This window comes from Peromyscus californicus, unplaced genomic scaffold, assembly GCF_007827085.1.
Source record: "Peromyscus californicus insignis strain IS unplaced genomic scaffold, ASM782708v3 Scaffold_3__1_contigs__length_106647218, whole genome shotgun sequence".
NCBI lineage: Eukaryota > Metazoa > Chordata > Mammalia > Rodentia > Cricetidae > Peromyscus > Peromyscus californicus.
Window position 1 is genome coordinate 106,264,443 of NW_026294551.1, and position 24,760 is coordinate 106,289,202.

Consider the following 24,760-nt stretch of genomic DNA (forward strand, 5'->3'; position numbering starts at 1 on the left):
CACTGTTGGATCAGGCAAACTCCAGGGGTACTAGGGGGTCACAGGCACCAAGTTCAAAACAGTCTGACACTATCTGATCTTTGGAAAGTTCTTCACTTCTCTGAATCTCAATTCTTATCTCTAAAAGGGGGTTGACAATAGTGTTGGATGACCAATAAGCCATGCATGTATGGTCAGGGGACATGTACAGACACAGACACACACACTCACACACTCATGTATGCATACACACACACAAGGGAAAATTTGCTGTTTCCTCAAGATCAACAAGGTATATGTCACTTTAAATTTTAATTTTGCTTTTATTTAGGGTAAAATTATGGTACATGGACCATAATATTTCAGGACTGAATTTTAAAGCTCCTAAATGAGTCCTGTCTGCCTCCAGGTTTCTGATAAAAGATTGAGAAGACTCCTTGCATATAAAAAGCAGGAAACAACCATTCCCATTGAGCTGGGATGTAGTTCAGTGATAGAATGCTGGACTAGCATGCACAAGACCCAGGTTTGAAGCCCAGCACTGGAAGGGAAAAAAGATAAGCCCACAGAAACAACAACAAATGTTAGAATCCAGACCAGACAGCTACCTAGGCCACAACATAGCTGCCCTACTGAGGGAACTGTATGACTTTCTAGCTACCAGAATTCAGATGCCTGGATTTCTTACTTTGGAGATGAGTTTGCAATGTTAAGATATACCAAAGGATGTAGGAGCCATACATCACCTTCCTTACCCAATTCCCTGCTCAAGTTGTAAAATCTTCCCCCTCACCTTTTCCAGAGACCTTAAGAAGATACACCTTCAGAACCCTGCCATGCTGTGGCTCTCTAGTGCTGAGGTCTAACTTTCCTCAGAGCCCTTGTCATGCTGCTGTCTGTCTGTTTGTCCATGTGTTGATATAGCTTTAAATAAACTTCTTACTTCCAACAATCCATTTCAGTGTCCCTCTTGAACTCCTACTGTCTTGAAAAACAAAACAAACAAATGAACAAAACAAAGAAAGAAATAAATGAAGAAAGAAAGAAACAAACAAACAAATAAGGAAAACCACAAGAAGTGAAGTCTCAGAACAGTGGAAAACAGATTGACAACAAGTTCTACCACAGTGAGCAGAGAGGAAGAAGAATTTAAAGGATTAGAGTAAATGAAATTAAGACTGGTCACACAGAAAGGATCAATACTCTCACAATGAAATGGAAACCAGAGGGCAACAGAGCAATACTTTAAGAATTCTAAGAGAAAAATGATACCTTGTTTAAAATTTTATACCTATCTAAACTAGTTTTTATTTGAGCCATCTGGGGCCTTTTAGATATGCAAGATCTCTACACATCAGGAGCACATGTGCCTTATCTCAAGAAGGTATAGGAAAAGGTGGCATTCAAATAGGAGAGTAAATCAAGAGAGAAGAATATATAGGAACGAGCACAAAAGGACTCCATCAAAGTAGGATAGAGGAGAATTGCAAGATGACAACGAAGATCCCTGGTGACAGGTACCAGTCATGGAGAGGTTGAAGACAGGTGGGAAGATTCAAATAAAGATAATCAAGAACAGAGCATCAGTATGTGATCAACACATTTCTGGACATTTGAAGAAGAAGCTTGCTGTGGAATACTCCTCTTGTATACTGTAAAGATTTGTCACTTGAATTAGTTTAATAAAACACTGATTGGCCAGTAGCCAGGCAGGAAGTATAGGTGGGGCAACCAAACTAAAGATGCTGGGAAGAGGAGGGGAGGAGTAGGGAGTCACCAGCCAGACCCAGAAGAAGCAAGATGAGAATGTCATACTGAGAAAAGGTACCAGCCATGACTGGTACCTGTCACTAGGGATCTTCATCGATAAGAATTATGGGTTAATTTAAGTGTAAGAGCTAGTTAGTAACAAGCCTGAGCTACCAGCCAAGCATTTATAAGTAAAATTAAGTCTCCAAATCAATTATTTGGGAAGTGGCTGCTGGGTATTTGGGAGTTGCTGGTGGGACAGAAATTTTCACTTACATGTGGTGCTCAAATGTTTGGCAAGAAATTCCACATAAAACCTGAGAAAGCTTTAAAAAAGGATTCTAAACACACAAAAGAACAGAGTCAAGCATGGCTTCTTGGTAGCGGTTTTTTCTTGGGTAGGCTCTATTTGCTGGTGGCAAGCAGAGGTGTGGCTCCTTTAAGAGCTGGCTTTCTGATTCAGCATTAGCAGCAAAAACTATGTGGTTCTTTTAAGAAGCCCTGCTACCAAACACTTAAATGGGGTTTATGAGCAGTGGGTGGCATACTACTCAGTGGAAGTGTGAACCAAAATTCTCTCCAGAGTTGGTGCATTGAATGTGGCTCCTTCCAGTACCTCCACCATGAAGCTAGGCACTCAGAACCAAGAAATGGGGTGGAGCCAGTTGCCAAAGCCAAGGCTTTGGTCCTAGCCATGCCTGCTTAGCAGATTAAAGACTCATGTGGTCTGAAAGGATAGAGATATGCAGTAAAGACATATTCAGATGAAGAAAAAAAACAACCTCTAAATGGTTTACAGTGTGTTTAAAAATATACATGGACTTGGGAGAGTAAAGAGTAGGTATAGACAGTCATAAAAAAGAAATATATAGTTTTAAAATAATAAAGTAAAGTCCTTGAAAAGGGAGTAAAGTAGTATTTTAAAAAGCCACGTAAAAATGTAAAATATACAGAGAGTCTGGATACTGTATGTTATTGTGTTGTCTTTGAATTGTTTGGCAGCTGAGGAAGGAGCAACAGCTGCTAAGAGACATTTGATTATAAATGTTGCTGTATTAATCCAACCTATATATTTTGAAAATGCCTTGACTTCAAAATTTAAGGCAAAAGATACATTATTTTGGAGAAGAGGTTATGCTTTTGTTTCCACAGGAAACGAGAGGCTTAGGATTCATTTTGGATTAAGAAAAATCAGGTTTGATCAAGGAAGACCCCCTGAAAAATCTCTGATGGGAACAGATGGCCCAGATGATCCAACACTTCAGAGTGCCTTTGCTGAAGTTTCCTCTGAGTTATGCATCCAGGCTGCTGGCTGAGATAATCCAGCCTCACAGAATTCTCCAGTCAGGACTTGACCATAATCCTGAATTTTCTCAGGGTCCCCCCCAAAGAGTACCAGTACTCCCAATCAACAGGAAGCAGTCTAGAGAACTATGTCCACATTCCCCCCCCCAAAATGGGTTATGGATACTTATTATTGTTTAAAGGGAGTTGGTTACAAGTTGTTATAGATAATGGTCAGGAAATATGTTAAACAAAGGAGATTAGATTCAAGGATCTTGTTCTGAAATAAAAAGGGGGGATATAGAAATGATAGGATAAGGGTAACTTATTGAATCTACTTTAATACAAAAAACAATTATTAATCTTACATATTTTACATTGGTATGGATTTTAGTTTATTGATATAAATTTAAAGTTAATTTTGTTATTTGTATATTTCTACTTTGTTTAAGATATTATGTTTATGCAACTCACTTAAAAATGTAATATATCATTAAGAAATACAGGTTAATAGTCATCTATAATTGTCAAACTTATAGTCATGTTAGGTTTTCTAGGTATACAAAGATATATTTCAGATAGATAGGTAATCTTCAAACACTTCAAAGACCTATGGAATATGGCATTTAAAATATTTTAATAACCTAAAGCTTTTCGTGACAGTAAGATATGTCTGCTCCTGGCAGCACAAATCTACTTCAGAGAAGATGATGGGCATTGAAGAAACTCCGTATGGAGTTTACTTCTTTGTAGCAAAAGTTAGCCACTGGGCAAGAAATTGCCCTTGCCTCGACTGCTGACAGTATGCTGTCCAAATTGGACAAGCAGGATACAAAAAAACGTGACTGCCACACTTTGCCAAGACAAGACAGGACAGTCCTTCAAAAATCCTGCTTCAAAGAAAAGTCTGTCACATATGCTAGACCTGTAGGCCGAAGATGATGCCCCAATGTTGCAGAGGAACCTTGGGTGACTGCCCAGGCAGCCTGAGGTCCCTGTCATTAGGTAACATTTCACCCTTTTGGGGTCTTTGATGGATTTGAAGACTAAAGAGTTATAATTATAGTTTTCCTTAGTTATAATATAAAGTACAAAACTTTAGACTCTATCTTCTGGGGCTGGAATTACAGAAGGCCTGCCATGCCCCCTGACATTCACCTTGGTCCCTTTAGCTGCATAGCAAGCACTTTAACTGCTGAGTCATCTGTAAGCCATCTCCTTAGTGTCCCCTAAACTATATTTTTAATGTTCATTCCATTTGCTCCTCCCTCTTAAGGAGCTTAGCTTCCTTTGAGGAAGGAGTATCATGAACTACAGCATCTGGGCTCTTACCAGTCCCCAACAGCCCTTCTATACTTCTGCTGTTCATATCCAAAGAAAAAAGAAAAGAAAAACCCACTCTAATAGTCACTTGACAGATACTGAATGGCTACCACACACCAGGCATCAGCAAATGAACTGTTAATATGACAGTCACTGTGCTAACTCAGAACAGAACTCATGGGTCTCAGAAGTTTCTGGTCCCTCAGAAACTTAGTGGCCATATACCACATGCTCAGTGCTTATGTGTTAACCAGGTGATCCCAGTCCTGCCTGTGAATACCCCAGCCTGACCCTGGAAGCACTGAGGTGGTAGCTGGGGCTATAGGGCTTCACTTCTGCCATTAGTAAGTAAAGAAAGTGTCAGCCAGCTGACTGATGCCACAAGACAGCAGCTTCATGGGGGGGAGGGGAGGTCACACTGGAGCCACACCATCCTCTACCAACATGACATCCCACATTGGTGAAAGAGACATTAAGTGCATGAATAGAACATCAGAGTCTGTCCTGGAACTCACTCTGTAGACCAGGATGGCCTTGAACTCACAGAGATCTGCCTGCCACTGCCTTCTGAGTACTGGGATTAAAGGTGAGTGCCACCACTACCCAGCAAAAAACCTTCCTTTTGTTAATTAGACAAAAAGGGGGAAATGCTGTGGAATAATCCTCTTGTACACTGTAAGATTTGTCACTTGAACTGGTTTAATTAAATGCTGATTGGCCAGTAGCCAGGCACGAAGTATAGATGGGAAACCAAACTAAAGATGATGGGAACAGGAAGAGAGGAGTCAGAAGTCACCAGCCAGATGCAGAGGAAGCAAGATAAGAATGTCATACTGAGAAAAGGTACCAAGCCATGTGACTAAACATAGATAAGAATTATGGGTTAATTTAAGTGTAAGAGCTAATTAGTAATAAGCCTGAGCTACCAGCAGATCATTTTGAAGTAATATTAAGCCCCCAAGTCAATTATTTGGAAAGTGGCTGCCAGGTATTTGGGAGCTGCTGTTGGGGCAGAAACTTCTGCTTACAGAGGCTAACACATTTTAGAAGAAGAATTTGGGGCAGAACTTGTGATTCAGTACCTAGAAAAATCAGACTGGGGGTGGAGGAAAAGGTTAAGCACTAACTCTAGGGAAAAGAATAAATCACAAAGGAAAAAGAAATCATGGGACAGTGCAGACCTGAGCATGAGTGGAGGCCTGAAGTTAATGCCAGGAATCTTATCACTCTTCCACCTTATTCATTGAGGCTAGGTTGCTCAATCAAACCTAGCTTCATTGATATGGCTAGTCTTCCCTGAAGATTCAGAAAGGGATTTAGCTGATCTATCCTCTATCAACATGACATCCCACATTGGTGAAAGAGACATTAAGTGCATGAATAGAATTCTCCCCAAGCTTATGATTTTCTCCATGATACTTGTTAAAGATTCTTCTAAATTCTTTTGTGGACCAGGGAAATGACTCAGTGGGTAAAGCTGCTTGCCACACAAGCCTGCTGACCTGAGTTCAATCCCCAGAAACCACAGTGGAGGGATGTGTGAGCATACCACAGCACACCTACACATGTGTTCTGTGGTGTGCTCACACATACACACAAACACAACACTAAATTTAAAAAATGTAAGTTCTTATGGTCGATAGTTCAGATATAGCCAAAATGAATGACTGTTACTAGTCAATTAACTGTGAGTATGTATTGGGGTGTGGCGCTGAAGACTGAACCCAGGCCTTACCTTACCAGTGCCAGGCTAGTACTCTTAGCACTGAGCTACACCTCCAGCCCACTTTTCACTTTTCATTTGAGATAGGACCTCACTAAGTTGCCCAACTGGCCTTAAAAATTCTCTGTAGCCCAGACAGGCCCTGAACTTATGATCCTCCTGCCTCAGCCTTCCAAATAATCGAGGCCCAGTACTTTAAAGACTTATTTTATTTTTAATTTATGTGTATATTTATGTAGGTTTGTGCATCTGAGTATAGGTGTCCATGGAGGCCAGAAGAGAGCGTCAGATCCCCTGATTGTGAGCTGTGTGACATGGATACGAGGAGCTGAACTTGGATCCTCACCAAGAGCAGCAAGTGCTCACAAGTGATGAACAATTTCTCCAGGCCCCACTTTAATGAATTTTTTTTTAATTGCAGAGTACTATAATAATGTTTCCCTCCATCAGTACCTGATTCTCCTCTACTAATTAATTTTTTATTTCTTCTATTATTCAAAGAAAACATGTTTCATGGACCTCCCTAAACCCCAGAAAAGAGTCAGACATGATCTCAACCAGTCATGAATAACCCAGTGCCTTTTGCCAGGCAGAAGGGCTGGCATGCACATAAGGCCCTCCTTGATATGGGAGGGAGGAGGAGATTTGGAGTAAGACAGAGATTAAAGCTAGCACTGTGATACACAGACAAACAGATCTCTGGAGCTCACTGACCAGCCAACCTACCCTAACTGGTGAGTTCCAGGCCTGTCTCAAAGGAAACATGGGTGGCATCTGAGGGATGTCACTCAAAGTTGTCCTCTGGCCTGTCTACAAACACACACACACACACACACACACACACACACACACACACACACACACACACACACACACACACACAAGCATGCACGCACGTGCAACCCTCCTCTTGCATGCTTTGGATATCTGGGGGACCACATGGCAACCATTGCTGCTTGACAAAGTTCCAGCTTTTGACTTTGCAGATCACAATTCTCCAGTACCCTTTTACTTTCATTTTCAATAATTCTCACTGCTTTATGGGAGTTTCTTTATGCCTCTTCCTTTGGGAAATTTTGTGCAAGCTTTGAAGGATGAAAATGTACAAAATGGCAGCCTCTTTAAACAAAATAATTCTTTGGAAAAAATCACCGCCTCCGTGGAACCATATAGCATGATGATTCTGCACATAGGAAACCCAAGAACAGAAAAGTTAAAGATTTAACTGGGCACACCTGACCCCAAGAATGAAAAGCATATAATCCAGATCCAGAACTTGAGGCCATTAAAGGCAAGAGTTCAGTTAATAAGTGTAGAGGAATCAGGATGGTACAGTAAAATGGGGAAAGAGTAGGACATCTGGACCTTCCTTTTGGGGAGCATGTGAGGGGAACAGGCCCATCTAGTAAGACTAAGATACAAAGGAGCACATTTAGGAAACAGCTCAGTGCTTATTATGCTACATGGTGCAAACCCTGCATCATGTCCCTTAATGAATGAAAATTGCTCTTAAAATATAGTGGCATGGGCTGGGCATGGTGGTACATGCCTTTATCCCAGCACTCCAGAGACAGAGGCAGGCGGGTCTCCATGAGTTCGAGGCCAGGACAGTCAGGGCTACACACAGAGAAACCCTGTCTCGAAAAATCAATCCATATCCCCTCAAAATTGTAGTGGAGTGTCTGGTCCCCAGAAGAAGTCCTTTTGCCAAGGACAGGCATTTGAATAGGGCCTCCATTACCTCAGAGCCTTGAGGAAAGTTCTGCTTTCTAAAAGCAGTCATTCTCGTTAGCTCTGGGAGAAGGAACCTGTGACCCTTTCATTGATGTAACCCCTAGTGGGGTTACTGAATCTTTGAGAACAATAGGCATTTAGATTCTTGCTGAACTTACCACTTTTGTCTCAGAAAAAAAAAAAATGCTGTAATACATTGAGTCTGCTTTCAGTCTTGCTGTGGCTCAACTACTGTGCAACTAATAACAAATGAGCAGCCATTCTGATTCACCTTCACATTGTGTCAGTCTCCTCCTTCCCCTCGCTGACTCCACACCTCTTCTTTGGGACCTGAACCCCACTGGAGTCCACAGATATCATCACATAAAAATGTCATGCCTTGCCGGGCAGGGCAGTGACGCTCACACCTTTAATCCCAGAACTCAGGAGGCAGAGGCAGAGGCAGGCAGATCTCTGTGAATATGAGACTAGCCTGGTCTACAAAGCAAGTTCCAGGACAGCCTGTCTCGAAAAACCAAAAAAAAAAAAAAAGTTAAAAAAAAAAAAAAAGAAAGAAAGAAAACCCACACAACAACAAAATGTCATGCCTGGATCTATAGCTGCCATCATGTGATCATAAACAAGAAACTAACAAAATGCCAAAAAAGCCTGCGTTGGGGCCGCTGAATCAAACAGCCCTGAGTGCATAAACCAGCATGGCTAAGCCACTCAATTTAGTTGTTGAGTCACTTTTCGACCAAAAGCATGTCCAATGATACGAACACCAGAGCTCTGTACAGTTCACGAAAGAGATGTTTGAGCTGCTTTCCAAGTACACTTTCATACAGGGGACCACAGATACAAAAATATAACACAGATCGAATTCTAACTCCAAAACCTAGTGGGGGTTTCCCCACTTTGGATAGCGTCATCCTGACCCACCTTGCAGGGGTCCCCCTGCTGGTCTTTGGGGGAATGGCAGACTCGTGTCTGGACAGATGAAGTTCCTATTAAGCCTGAGGTCTGGCAAACTGTTGGTAGCTGTGGCACTTCTAGGCACATGTGGATTCCTGCTGTCAGGGATTGCCATCAGAGCTCTTCTCAATCCTCAACTCAGACCTGGGCCTCTTTGAGCTGACTGCCCCTGTGGAGGGATGTAAGTGTGCGGGTTCTATGTGTCTCTTACCTGTTTGCTGCACCTGCTTGTGTTAACTGTGGTCTCATAGCTATTAACCTGCACCAGTGTTCTCCATATTGTTGTCCTGTCCATGAATCACTCCTAGCATCCTATATATGAAAGGCTTAGGTCTAGTGTGTTCAGATTTGAGAATATTTGCTGATTCATAGTGAGGTAGCCAAGTCTCATATATTAGAGATTTTATTTTTTTAATCATGTGTGTGGAGGGGGTGGTGGTGATGTCCATATGAATGTAGGTGCTCATAGATACCAGAAGGACGTTGAATCCCTTAGAGCTAGAGTTACAAGAATTTGTGAGCTGCCTGACCTGGTGTTGGGACCAAACTCAAGTTCTCTGGAAGAGCAGGAAGTGTTCTTAAGTGCCGAGCTGTCTCTCCAGCTCATCTGAAGGTCATTTTACGTGGTATTTGTTTGCTTGTTTGTAGACAGGATCTCTCGATGTAGTCCTGGATGTCCTGCAGCTCTTTATATTGATCAGGATGGCCTGAAAGTCACAGAGCTCTGCCTGCCTCTACCTCCCACTGCTGTACCAGTAATCCCTCACACCATTATACCTGACCCATGTGATGTCAAATAACTTTGCTCATAAACAAAATTTCATGGCCTAGAATTTGCACTTCCTAGAATTTGCAATGAAATTATCCCAGATCTTGGAGCATTTTGGATTGTGGATTTTGGAATTAGGGATGTTTGACCTGTAGTGCCTTATGCTTAGAAAGAGCTTTTGTTGATCAAGTACCAGACTTGTTTGGATGTAAGATGTAATAGTTCATTTAACTCTCATGTCAGCCCTAGGAGGTGAGGCACAGACCTCTTTGTTTGGATGGATGCATTGATTGACTGATTAACTTTGAGACAGGATCTCATTTTGTAGCCCTGGCTGACCTCAAACACTGTGTAGCCTAAGACAGTCTCAAACTTTGCCTCAGTAGAAACACTCATTCAAAATAGTGTCAGCTGGGTTGAGAATCCCAAACCCCAAAACCCCAAATCTGAAACTTTAGTCCAAACATGAAGTCACAAAGGGAAAATTCCATTTGACAAAGTGTTGCTTCATGCACAAATTACTTAAAATATTGTCAAAAATTACTTTGAAACTATATAAAGTAGGGATGAAACATGAATGAATATTGTTTTTTAGACTTGAGTTCCAGCCCCACAAATTCTCATCATGCATATATGAAAATATTCCTAAATCTGGAAAAAAAAAGTTCCAAATCTACAATGGCTCTGGTCCCGAACATTTCAGATAAAGGAATCACAAGCTGACACACCTGAATTTGGAGTGTGTGTGTGCAAAGGTCCTCCACTGGCAAAGCCAGCACAGCAAGGCTCCCAGAAGTGATATAGAGACTATTATCCCCTTTCACATACAAGGAAATTGAGGCTGGGGAGGAGAAGACATCTGATCACAACCCCAGGGATGGACACTGGCAGGTGGCAACCCAGGTCTATGCAGCTTATCCACAGCCTGTCCCCAGCTTCTTCCTCTCTGGCTGCTGGCTGAACCAGTGGCATCCTGTAACGGTCACAGGGATGGCAGAAGCCAGAGAGGGCAATGCCCGTATTTGCTCAAGCCCTGGGTTCCTTACCCCTCCTTGCTGCAGACTGGTGTTCCTTCTGCTTTTGTCCTTTTTTAGTCAAGACGTTGCCTGCCAAACTCCACATTCCTGATGGGGACTCAGGCAGGTGGGGGTGGGGGCTGAGGCTGAGCCCTGAGGTGGCTCTCAGGCCTGGCAGGCTCACCTTGTAGCATGCTTCTGTAGGCTGTGTCAGCAATGGCATAGATGTGGGGCGGCATCTCATGCCTCTTCTTGCCCTTGTACATGTCCACAATCTTCTCTGAGTAGATGGGTAGGTGCTTGTAGGGGTTGACCACCACACAGAAGAGGCCCGAGTAGGTCTGCAAAAGAGAGCTAGGCTCAGTTCTGGACATTTGGATGAGTGAGAGAGCTCCCACACCCACAATCAGCAGCCTCATGCCATGGTGGGGAAACTTAGGATCCTCAGCAGCTCAGCAGGAGCCTTGTGGTAAAGGAAGAAAAAAGCAAGATTGGATTCCCAGGCCATCTGTGGTTGAGAGTTAACCAGCTTTGGGCTCCCAACCCACCACTCTACCTCACTAAGCGTCAGGAGCTTAACTTATATGTCTGTGTGTATATGTTCATGTGTGGAGCACACATGCACATGTGTGCAGACATGTGGAAGCCACAAGTCAACATGGGGCATCTTCTCTAATTCCCACCTTTTTATTGTTTAAGATGGTATCTCTCACTGAACCTGGAACTTACCAATTTGACTAGGCTGGTTAACAATAAGCCCCAGGGATCCCTGTCTCCACCTCCCCAGCATCAGGGTGGCAGGAGTGTGGCTCACCACACCTAGCTTTTTCCATATGTGCTGGGAACTCAACTCGGGTCCTTCTGCTCGAGCAGCAAGCACCTTACCAACCAAGCCATCTTCCCAGCTCTCCCAAAATTCCTTTTTTATGTACCTCATCTTTATTTTTTATTTGATTAAAATATAGAATGCTACTTAAGAATACCAATGGGCAGTGGTGGAGTGTGCCTTTAATCCCAGCACTTGGGAGGCAGAGGCAGATGGATCTCTGAGTTCAAGGCCAGCCTGGTCTACAGAATAAGTTCCAGGAGAGCCAGGGCTACATAGAGAAACTCTGTCTCAAACAATGAAACAAAACAAAACAAAGAATATTAATGACAATGTGGCTTTTAATTTATAATAAAAACAGCGAAGAAATATCTAACCACAAAAGCCCGTGGAGAAGGGAGTGTATATGGACAGTAGGACTGTCCTAACCTTTTACAGAAGGGGACAATGTGGTCGATGCTTAGAAGTAATTTAATAGTTTAGGGATGTAGATGATGACAAATGAGAGACACATATTAAAAACCAGAAGTGCCACTGAAATGTTTAGGGTGCTAACTCGCAGTAGGGAGGAGGTGACATACTACAGCATGTTCAAAGGTGAAAGGGAACAGAGGCTGAGTGTGTGGCAGTGAGTAGAGTGCTTGCCTAGAATGCACAGAGCCCTGGCTTTTATCCCCAGTGCCACATAAACCAGGTGTGGTGGTGCACATCTGTAATCCCAGTACTCAGAGCATCAGGAGTTCAAAGTCATCCTCAACTATAAAGCAATTTTGAGGCCAACCTGGGCTACATGGGATCCTATCTTTAAAAAAAGGTGGTGGTGAAATGACAAGGAATAAATGTGAGAAATAAAATAACAAAAATCAAAAGCAAGATCATACCTGCTGCTCCTCACAGTTGCAGGATTGGTGAGGAGAAAGGAAGGACTACTGGGGCTATGGTGGCCCCAAAGGCCCAAGCTTGATAACTCCACAGTGTCTGTTCCTCCCCAAGGCCAGGAGAGAGTGGAACAGTGACAGGAGACTCACACCAACCAAGAGAACTAGAAATAGGAGAAGCTCTGAGGAGTGCTGGGATGGCCATGGGAATTCCTGGGGTGCTGAATCTTGAAGGACAGTGAAGGCAATCCAGATCAGGAGATTGAAGGCTCAGAGGCAGAGAGGGAGGCAGCAAGCAGCATGTGGGCTGCAGCTGGACCAGTCAGAAGGAGGGGGCATCTTTGGAGGTCAGCAGAAGCTAGGACAGCCTCTGGCTAGGTGGGAGATCTTCCCAGTGTCTCCCAGGTCATTCTCTGACCTGAAAAGGCCCCCTGCAGTCACCCCTACACACCCAGCCTCCTGTTCTGTCCTCTTCAGCCTCAACCTAAAGCTTGGCATGTAGTAAGTACAAAATAATGCTCATAAAATGACTGCCAAGGGTTAAGTTGAAGCCTCCCCAAGGGTAGAGGCAGCTTGCTTTGCCTGTATGTCCTAGAGAGCTTGAACTGCACACAGTAGGCGTTCAGTGGATACCTTCTGTGCCATGACTGTGGCCTGTTCCTTCCTATCCCCTTCACACCCAGGCTCCCAAAGAGTAGTGCCAATCATTAAACATCTCAGGGAAAACCAGCCAGGCTCTACCTGTTTTGGGTCTCAATCCTGGCCCCCAGGTCACTGGGGCAACACCCTTTTCAGAATGATGTCATTTATGTCTGGGGCACCACCACCATCTCCTAGTCTAAACTCCAGGAAGTAGTTAAGAATACTGGGGACTTGAATTTGAACCCTCATCCTGCTACTTTCTAGCAGGGAGACCCTGGACAAGTCTCAACCTCTCTGAGTTTCAGTCATCTTGATCTGCAAACCAGGAGGACACAGTAGCAATTCTCACAGCTTTGCTCTGAAATGATGCACATAAAGTATCTAACATCATGCTTGTATGTAGTAGGTGCTCATTCGGTGTGATTATGCCTGGATGCCTTTAGTTATATGAGACCAGAAAACATGGCACCTTGGAGTCTCCATATATACTGTTCCCACTGCTTGGAATTCTTTTTCCCTGGTCTTCCATTTTCATCTCTGCTTTCAGGGCTCAGCTTCAACATCACCCTCCCAGACCTAGCTGGACACTAGTGTGTTTCCAGTACCCAAAATATTTGTTGAGTAGAATCTGTAAAAGAAAGTTCTTCTGATTTCATATCTGAATTAAAAAAAAAAAAGAGGACATGACCACTCCTAAATATGGTTGAGGAGGTTTATTATAGATATGAGGGAGAAAACAGAGGCATCTGGAAGGGTCCAGACTGAACTGGGCCATGAGAGGTGTGGTGGTGGGAAGCAAGAGAGAGGAACTAGGAGCCAAGAGGCCAAGAGCAAGCCAGGAGACCAAGAAACCAAGACCTCTTTAGGACATGTAGCCAAAATGTCTAGGTCATTTGGGAAGAGCAGCTGGGGGAAGGTCAGCAAAGCTCAGGCGCTGGAGAGTTTAGGGTACGGGGGCGGGGCACACCAGCCAGAATGAATCTTTAACAGGAGATTCTGGGAGAACCTGGGGACAGCAGCTGCCTTGATATATTAAATACACACCTCAGCTAACCATTTGTTTGAGACCTAACAACTTCCTGCTTGCTTCTACTTCTCCTTTTGAGTCTTACTCCATGCTTCAGGCAGATCTGAGTCTGCTCAGCTGGCAAATCCTCTTAAGGAAATTAGGGTCTCATGCCCAGGATAGTCCCTCTCCTGATGTTTGCTTGAGTTCAGAGGTTTCAGCATCCCTTCCCCTCCCTTGTCCCAGCCAGGCATCTCAAGGCCCAATGCCACCAGCAGGTCCCAGCTGGAGTAGGATCTCCTTTTTGTGACCGTATTAGGAAGCAGGCCTGGCTGTTCCCCATGCTTTATATGGTCAGCTCCACAGCACAGAGCAGGAGCTGCTCCCAAGGCCTTGGCCTCAGGAAGAGAGAAGGATTGGTAGTGATGGGGAGGAAGTTGACTGAAAGACACATGCCAGGGGCAATCTCAGCTTTGTCTCACAACCCACTAAATGTGCACATGGCCTGACCCTGAACCTCCCCTCCCCTCCAGAAACTAGTCTGAACCCTGCATTTTCTACAAGGTTCTCTGTGGCATCCATACTTTCTGAGTATCTATGCTGAAGACAGATACTTCACCAAGAATGTACTTCTGCTGTGGCTGGAAAACCAGTGACAGCTGGGGAGCCTGTTAGTAGGGGATAGCCTTGCTGGTACAGTCCATGGCCACAGCAGGAGATTCTACTCTGCTATGAAGAGTACACATTCAGATACACAGATGTGCAGAATGTGGTCCACACTGCTAGTTTGAAGGAACAGAGTATGTTCTTCATTTATCTACATATGTATAAAATAGTGTACAGGGCTTAGTGAAAAACAGGAGTCAAGAACAGCAGGATCATAGCTATATTCCCAGAGCTCGGGAAAGCTGAGATGGGAGGATCTCAAATTTGAGTGAGATCCTGTCTCCAAGCAAATGGTGGGCCAGTCTCTCTGAGGGTGGGGGTAAGGGTGGGAAGGATAAGGGACTGGAATGAAAGGGAAGGTTCTCTGTGCCCTTACATAGCTGATTTAATTTCTATACACCTTAGCTATTCAATAGGCCTTAGATCTGACGAGGTAGGTACTGACAGAGGCAGAAGACCACAGGCACAGCTGAGCAACAGGAACAAGTTGCATAAGGTTCAGGGAGTGACATTGCTGTTGAATTTGTTAGACTCTGGGATCTGCACAAATGACCCTGTAAATAACATGTGTCCCCAAGATAAAAGGTTGAGAGTTAAAGGTGGGGAAGGACTCTTGCCTTTCGAAACATACGCCTTTCTTTTGGGGGTGTATGCAAGGTATGTGTACACATGTGTGCATGTGTGTAGGGGCCAGAGGTCAATATTGGGTATCTTCCACTATTGTTTGAGACAAGGTCTCTCACTGAACCTGGCACTCACTGACTAGCACCCAGTGAGGTCCCTAGGATCCACCTGTCTCTACCCACCCAGTGCTAGGGTTACAGAGGTATACCACCATACCTGGCTTCTTATGTGGTCACCGAGTATCCGAACTAGGTCCTCATGCTTGCACAGCCTCAACATTCGCTTTTTCAAAAAATTTCTTGAGTTATCACTCAAGATGAGCCCTGCTTCATCTTTAAAGTCATAAGGTTGTAACAACTAATTCATGTGACTCCCCAAGAGGTGGCCTGCAGTTGTCCTTCTTTCTATCCTCTGCAGCCCTGTGGAGTGACTTCTTCCAGTGTTTCTACTCAGGAAAGTCCCTGGCACACAACAGACCCACAACTGAGTTCCCTCCCCTGTAGCCCCCACCCCACCCCTGAGCACAATGCCTGGAACAGAGCTGACTGCTAACGTCCTCTGGGATAAATTACAAGCAGAGAGATCTCAGCCAATGACAATGAACAGAAGAGCCAGGAGGCCTGAGACAGGAGTCAGAGCTATGTGCAAGGTGTGCCCTAAACCCTGAAGCAGCCCTGCAAGGAACCCATAGTCAGAAGAGGAGGCAGGCCCTCTGTCTTAGACAGAACCTTCTAGATGCCAGAGAACACAAGGTCTGCCAGGACCTTCTGAAAGGTCCTTTGTTTAGGATGAGTCCAGTAGAAGGACCCTATCATTAAGGAAAAAATCAGGCAGTCAGCCTCCTGAGCTGAAGGCCCATAAATCCCTGACACATCCAGTCAACAGGAGCCCTACATGCTGTGGCAGGCTGGGGTCACTCCTGGCTCCCAGACCCAGACTGTTTTTATTTTATCATGGGCAGAAGTTTCTATGAAGTGATTCATTTGAGCAGAATGATACTAGGCAGCAGTGGACATGTAGTCCTTCAGTCAAGAAGATTGAATCTAATCCTCCCAGAGAAGCAAGGCAGGGATTTGAAACGTCCAGACAGTTTTAATCTGTTTCTAATGATGCTCTGATCCTGTGCTTCCCAATTTCCACCATGTCAGAGAATTGTGAGGTGAAGTGAACACTCAGGCCCATCCCCACACAGTGATGATGCATCTTGAGGGGAGACTGGAGTCCTAGGGCCCAGTGCTCTATCCAGCAAGTACTAATTTTTCTAATTTAAAAAAATTTAGGACATTTTACAGTCCACAGGGGGCTTTTTGTCATTTTCAAGAGGCAAACTAGCAGGTATGTCTAACTTGCAGTCCATGGGCCATGTGAGTCCTAGAATAGATATGAACTTGGGGCAACAAAGTTCTGTAGGTGACAATATTGTGCCACATTGTCAAAGGTTGGATACCCTGAAAAGTTGGAATGAAATGCTATGGTCCTTTTCCAGATGATGTGCAAGGGACCCAACAAGTGACCAGTAACAGCCAGTCACAGCAGACACAAAACCAAGAACAAGACCCCTGGCATCTGCCAGGAAGTATCCATGATCTCTTTCTAGAAAGAGCCTCAGGACAGGCTGTCATGACTCCTCACAATTCAGAGACGAAAAGAACATTTGGAGAAACAGGGAAACTTCCAAAGGATTCACCAGCACCTTCAGAGATGAAGGTGGACAAAAGGCCAGTGTCTCTACCTGCCAGGCAGTAACCATGGGGACATCTGTGTCCTTTGTGTTCTAAGGAGCTGGTCCAGTCCACAAGGAGCCTGTGTCCTCTAGGTACCACCTCCATCAGATAGCTTAGGCTGAGCAACAGAACGTGATAATGAGATTGTTTTAGAATTATAACATCTTGTAGCCGGGCGGTGGTGGCGCACACCTTTAATCCCAGCACTCGGGAGGCAGAGCCAGGCGGATCTCTGTGAGTTCGAGGCCAGCCTGGACTACCAAGTGAGTTCCAGGAAAGGCACAAAGCTACACAGAGAAACCCTGTCTCGAAAAACCAAAAAAAAAAAAAAAAAAAAAAAAAGAATTATAACATCTTGTAGAACAGCTGTTAAACTCATGACATGTGGCCAAGATATAGCTGAAGAAATGACCTCATAAATATTTGTGTTTAAAATTAACTCACAAGCCAGGCATAGCAGTGCATGTCTTTAATCCTAGCAGAGGTAGGTGGATCTCTGAGTTCGAGGCCAGCCTAGTCTACTGAGCAAGTTCCAGGACAGCCAGGGATACAAAGAAACCCTGTCTCAAAAAAAAAAAACACCCCAAAAAACAATCAATCAATCAATCAATCAATCAATCAATAAGTAAAATTAACTCACATCCCAATGTAGTTAAGAGATAAGTACCCAGAGGCAGCCATGTTGGAGAATGTGACTCCAAGTCACTAGAGTGGACACACAGAGTTCTAGGTCCCATGTGGCCATTCCTGTGTGACACAGAGGGCCTCCATGAAACCTATTTAGATCCTTATGTGCCCTATCTAGTTCCCAGGGGCAGGGAGTCACCAGCCTTTCTGAGGAGCTTTCCCTAATTCCAAGATGGAGGAAAGGTCAGGAATGACATCCTCAACATCCATGGTGTCCTGTCATTTGCTTTAGCACTTGTGGAAGGTCATCATTCCCATTTTACAGACATGAGGACTGAGGCTTCCAGAACACAACAGTCTGCTCTATACCTTGAACCAGGCAGGAAAGGACAGAGATGTGAACCAAGGTCTGAGTGACCTTACTTTGTAGTGTGAACCCTGCTTGTAGTCAAATCTGTAGAATTTTGACCTGCATCCTAAACACAACTTTTGTGTGTATGTGGTGCATATGTGTGTGTACATGTTTGTATATGAACATGTATGTTCTTGCCAGAGCTTGATGATGGGTGGCTTCCTTACTTGTTCTCTGCCTTATTTTTTGAGTTGGTGTTCCTCATTAAATGAAGAACTCAATTCAGCTAGCCTGGCTGCCTGGCAAGCCCTGGTGTCTGTATCCTAGCATTGGGTGCTGGGATCCAAACTCAGGTCCTCAGACACACATAACAAACACATTTTTTTGGAGACAAGGCCTCACTATATAGCTCATGCTGGCCTTGAACTCTTGATCTTCCACCTCAACCTCCCAAATGCTATGATTACAGATATGCACCATATCCAGCTCTCACAAACACATTTCCAGTCCCCTTTCTTCCACAAGGAAGCTGAAAAGAGGTCATAATCCCAAGATACTCACATAGATTAGGCCCGAGAAGTATCGCTCTCTCAGGTTGTGAAGCACAGAGGCCTCATTGAGGCATGTCAGTTCTGCCATGTCTTCCACTTTGGAGAACTTGGGTGGATTCATTTTTTGGATGTCATCTTTGCCCACTGTGACCTTCTTGCCATTTTCCACCAGCTCCACGACTACCTCATCACCTTTTTCCTCCTTGATGCTGGCTGCCTCAAAGCCCTGCTTCTCTGAGGGGACCCATACCAGCTTCTTGGCCACCCAGTCGGCCTGGGCCATTGGGCTGTTGATGAAGTTTTTATCCACAAAGAGGAACTTCTCATCATCACTGAGTTGTCCTTTCTGTGCCATGGTGTCTGGTGGTCCCCTGTAGAGTGGAGAGAGGGTGTTAGAGTGAAGCATAGAGACAAGTAGGCCCTCACCTCACCACATCTAGGGACGAAGGGTGCAGAAATATCTCACAAAAAAATAAGAATGCTCTCTGCAGTACTGGTTACATTATCAAAGAGGGCAAAAGCCTGAGGCCCTTCAGTGAAGGAATGACATGAGAATCTCATAATGAAACCCAGACAATTCAAATGCCCACCTGTGTGAGACTAAATATGTAAACCAGGGCATTTTTCTTAAAGTGAACTACTACTTGGTGCTTAAGAAGTTTGTCTGCAAGTGTTGACATGGAAAGATACTTAAACCTTCTTTTTGTTTGTTTTTGGTTTTTTGAAGCAGGGTTTGTGTAGCCCTGGCTGTCCTGGAACTTGCTCTGTAGACCAGGCTGGCCTCAAACTCACAGAAATCCACCTGCTTCTGCCTCACAAGTGCTGGGATTAAAGGCATGCACCACCATTACCTGGCTAAAAGATACCTAAATCTTAACTGTCTCTTACAAAATAAGAGGTGGGTCATCTTATGTGTAAACACAGAACTACCATATGATCCAGGAATTCCATTCATAAGATAAATTAATGTATCAATGTATCTAAAAATGTGGTCATAAATGTTCCTAGCAAGTTTATAATAGCCCCAAAGAAGAAATACCACAAGTACCCATGAACAGATGAATGAATGAATAAAATGTGGTAGATCCATACAGTGAAATATTATTGAGCCATAGAAAGGAACAGAATGTTGCACCTGCTACAATGTGACTGAATTTGAACACAATGCTGAAAGAAAGACCACATACGGTATGATTCCATTTATCAGAATTGTCTAAAATAGGCAAATCCATGAAAACAAAGTATATTAGCCCCTGCCAGGAGCAGAGTAAGAATCACAAGTTAACAACCAACAGGTGCATAGTTTCTTTGTGGGGTGATGAAAATTTTTTTTTTAAGTTTTTCGAGACAAAGTCTCTCTGCGTAGCCCTGGCTGTCCTGGAACTCACTCTGTAGACTAGACTGGCTTCAAACTCAGAGATCTGCCTGCCTCTCGAGTGCTGGGATTAAAGGCGTGTGCCACTACCACCCGGCTAAAAACGGATTGAAAAACTTCAATGGGAAAGGGGCTTGGCAGTGGAAGGCGTGCTTAGCTTCACAGCATCAAAAACAATAGGTGAGGAGATTAGACTGTATGTGAATTGTTTCCAAATGAAGCTCTGTTGCAGGGAGGGATGCTGGGGATTGAGTACCAAGAGAGCATTTTTAAAAATAAAAGGGAATTGTAGAACAATGTAATAGCCTGTTTTTCTGTTTAAAAATATCTGAAATTTGGACTAGAGTATAGCCCAATGATGGATTATAATGTAAAACATAACATATGTATGTGTTCATGTGTCCATGTGTGAATATGTATGTATTCATGGATGCATCTATGTGTATGTACCACATATATGTATGCATATGTTTGTGTACTGTGCATATGTTTACATATGCGTACACTTATGTATGTATACATGTGTACTTTAATGTATGTACCAGTGTGTGTGCATGTGTTCATTCATGTGTGTGTACATGTTTGTTTATATTTGTGCTCATGTGTGAGAGTTCACATATGTGCATGCATGTGTGGAGGCCAGAGCTGGATGTCAGGTGTCTTCTTCAATCACTCTCCATCTCATTTTTGAGACAGGGTCTCACTGAGCTTGGAGCTCATCCATAGATAGACAGATCAGCCAGACCCTGACATCCTCCTATCTCTTCTGTCCAGTGCTGGGATCACAACTCCCAGGTCTGAGCTCTCAGAATCTGAACTCAGATCTTTATTCTTTGCAACTGAGCTATTTCCTCAGCCCTCAGGCTCTTCATTTTAAGAGTAACTGTTAGCTGGAAAGCTGCTGGAGGGCTGTCAGGGGATGGATCAGGCTGGACCACCTAACCCCATAAACTAATCAGACCAACAGAGAGAAAAAAAAGTAGAAAAACAGTAGCTTTCAGAAGCATCCAGGCACAGTGGCTCACACCTACAACCTCAGCATTTGGAAGACTGAGTCAAGATGATTTCTGTGAGTTCTAAGCCAGCTTGGGTCAGAGTTAAGAACCTGTCTTAAAAACCAGACCACAAAAATGAGTCTCCAGATTTGATGAGACCCTGTGTAGTCTGGGCTGACTTCAAACTCATAATCACTGTGCCTTGGCTTTCTGAGTGCCAGGATTGTAAGCACACATCACCACTTTTACCTTAGATAATTTATTAAATTCTGTGGTGAGAAGTTAGGCATGACAACTTCCAGTATCTAGGAGGTGGAGGAAAGAATAGGAGTCCAAAGTCATCCTCAGCTACTTGGGGAGTTCAAAATCATCCTTGACTACATGAGATCTTTTTGTTGTTTGTTTGTTTTGTGTTTTGTTTTGTTTTTTAAATAAAAAAGTAATAAAGCATTAAAGAGCGGAGGGTATTGAGACAGAGCTCAGGGAGTAAAGGTGATTGCCACAAAACCTGATGACCTGAGTTTAATCCTGAGGGTCCACATGATGGAAAAAGCAAACCAACTCATGTAAGTTGTCCTCTGACTTCTACACATGCACCATGGCATGTGTGAGCCCACACACATGTACACCCATGAAATAAATGCTCATTTTTAATTTTAAAAAAGGAAAATAAAACTTACTTTAAGCACATAGTTCAGCAGTGTAAAGTATATTTCACATTTTCTATAATAGATGAGGACCCTTTTTAATGGCCTCCAGTCACTCAGAGGGCTGGACTAGTGTGCCATTCCTCAACAGCAGCAGACTCTTTAAATTGCAACTAAGTAAGAAAACATCATAAAACGTTTTATGAAAACGTTTTATGAAAACAGAAAAATGAAAATACATGCAGATTAGCTTTTCCAGGAATCTCGTCTAAACCGGGACTTAGAAGCACAAATGAGATCAAGTGCAAAGATTGAGTCTCAGGCCAAAAGAGGAGTGAGAGCAGCTGGCTGCTCCCTAAGGCTTTGTTACCCTTGACAGTGTGAAGCACAAGACTGCTTTGGTCTTAGCCAGGGAGGCTGAAATTTTGGTTTCCAGACTGGGTGCTTTGGAGCCCTGATGCCCAGGAATATTTGGGGTTGGGGGAGGGGTGAGAATGGGATCAAGGACACTTTTCAAACACTGCAGTAATGACAAAGCCAACAGGCAGGGCTCAAATGACAACAGCACCCAGACCTGAGTTTGAATCTCCCTGACATAAAAAGCAAGGCTTGCCATGTGTGATTGTCACCCCAGCGCTAGAGAAGGGTCAGAGACACACAGATCCAGAGAGCTTGATGGCAGAAATGGGGAGCTCCCAGTTCAATACAGAGCCTGTACATGCTCACACACCCACCTGCGTTCACCCCTCTACACACACACACACACATACACATACACACACACACACACACACACACACACACACACACACACACACACACACACACGAGAAAAAGAGAGAGAGACAGACAGAGCAGCTATGTGCCACATCTTCCTTGCCCTTCACTAAAAGATGCAGAGGCTAGACAGAACATCCCAGTTACTGGCAGATTTTACAATCAGACAACCATTCTGTTCCTATGAACCTGTAGAGAGGAAGGGGCTCCCGAAACAACACTACATATGTACTTACCTTGGAAAGAAAGTACTTACTTCACTGAGCCCCCCCAAATAAATTATACCAGTAATAGTTGTAATAGCTGCAAAGCCATATGGAGTGATAGTTACTCCCTTATTTAATCTCATAAATAAGTAAGTAAGTAAGTAAATAAATAAATAAATAAATAAATAAATAACAGAACCCTTAGATATTGCTAAGGTATAGCCTAGAGGTGGAACACTTGCCTGGCATGCTCCAGGCCCTGGGTTCCCATTGCCAGTACCATAAAACACAGTGATAATGCAAAAAAAGCACGTTTAAGGCAGGAGAGTGTAGTTTAGAAGTGGAGCACTTGCCTAGGATGCCCTAGGCTCTAGAGTCTATCCCCAGCATTGCAGAAACACTTGTTTACAAATGAGGAAACTGAGGCACACAGAGGCAAAGTAGGTTGTCTGTCCTTTTAGCTGATCATTGCGGCATCTGAAGAAAAGGTTTTTGTTTCTTTGGTGTGTGGGGGGGTATTTTTTGTTTTGTTTTATTTATTTATTTGTTTGTTTAGAATTTTGAGGAGGTGGCAGAGAACCTGAAGACAGAAAGAATTTCAGTCATGCAGAGAACACATCCTGCCTCTGTTCTGGCAGCTTGGAAATTCAGGATAACTCAGTTTATTGTCAGAAGGACTTGCCTCAGCCTGTTCTCGGAGCCTGAAGTTTTCAAAGCTGAGGACAGTGACAATACAGCAAGAAGTATCAGGAGAAGCATGGGGAGGAAGGAAAACAGTAAAGCTGCAGCTGCCAGCCAGGCACAGTGGCACACACCTGTAGTCCCATGATGGAGGAGGTGGGTTTGAGGCAAGCCTGGGTTACAAAGAGAGACTCTGTCTCAAAACAAACAAATGGACTGGGATGTGGTTCAGCGGCACAGCATTTGCTCAGCACGCACAAGGCCCTACTTCAAATCCCAGTACCAAGACAAGAAGACGGTTGGAACCAGGAAGCACAATGGCAGCAGAGACCCCACAAGAGGGATTGAAGTGACATTTAGTCTTCTAACTCCCATCCAGCCTCTGTGCTATTGGCCTTAGCACTGGCCAGTTCTCTGGCTCTGTACAGTGTGAGAGTTCAGCAGGGCCTACTCTATGTCAGTATCCACCTTCTCCCAGGTGTGACATCAAAAGGAAGTCCGAACACTACCAGATATCACTCCCAGAGGGGAAACTGTCCCCAGTTTGAAACAAAAACCTGTTTTTGGAGACAAAATCTCATCTTATCATTATGTAGCTGAGAATAACTTTAAAGTTCTCCTGATTGTTGGGATTATAGATGTGCACTATCACACTCAGTTTCTGGGGTGCTGGAGATCAAACTTTGTGCATGCTAAGCAAGCACTCTACCAACTGAGCTATATTCCCAGCCTAAATTTATTCTTTTTAGTTGGTCAGTGTTTAAGGTGCTGGAGATCAAACTCAGGGATTGCACATGCTCAGTATGTGCTCTACCATTGCGCTATATCCACCAGGCTCTGGCACAAAGCTGGTCACACAGTAGCAATCCTCCTGCTTCAGCCTTCCAAGTGCTTGGAGTATAGATATAACCACCATGCATGCTCCCACCCTACATATTGCCTGGATTTTAAACAGCACAGAGATAAGAAATAAGTTCTTAGAGCCCAAGCTGCAGCTCACTAAGTCAGTCATTAGTGTCAGTTCTAGTTCAAGTTCACATCTCCATCCAGAAAGTCACTCAATGAGCAAGAGAGGGAAGAGAATCCTAAATGCACTAGTTCTTCAAACCTGTGCTGTCCCAAGAGGCCTTTGGGGCTGTAATCTGTTATTAATCATCACCACTTAGCCCTCTCATCCTTTTCTTGAGATAGGATCTCACGTAGCCCAGGCTAATCTCAAACTCACTCTGTAATCAAAGATGGCTTTGAACTCTTTTTTTTTAAATAATTTTTTTCTTTTTTCTTTTTTTAATAAATATTTTTATTTTATAATTATTTTAATTTTATATATCAGCCACAGATTCCCCTGTTCTCCCTCCTCCCACCCCCAGCCTTCCCCCTCAATCCACCCCCCATTCCCACCTCCTTTGAACTCTTGATCCTCCCACCAAATGCTGGGGGCCACAGGTGTTTCCTACCATACCTGGTTCATGTGGTTCTGAGGATGGAATGCAGGGCTTTCCGTCTCTATCAACTGAGCTACATCTTCCACCCAAGGCCTGCTACTCATTGGCCATCAGACCAGGGGTGTACCATATCCATCATCTTGAATGTCTTATGAAGGTTCTATGAAGTGAACATCACTTATATCCCCATTTTCCTGTTACCACAAC

General features: G+C 43.9%; 1 protein-coding gene across 1 annotated transcript in view; it reads right to left on the reverse strand.

The window, feature by feature from the left end:
* The window catches only part of Myh11 (myosin heavy chain 11), a 114,062-nt gene that overhangs the window by 70,746 nt on the left and 18,556 nt on the right, over positions 1–24,760 (reverse strand). Inside the window, exons 3-4 of the mRNA XM_052759598.1 lie at positions 18,438–18,798; positions 10,716–10,872 (exon numbers count right to left, since the gene is read on the reverse strand). Coding sequence (XP_052615558.1) covers positions 10,716–10,872; positions 18,438–18,798 — 518 coding nt within the window. The remainder of the gene's footprint in view (positions 1–10,715; positions 10,873–18,437; positions 18,799–24,760) is intronic.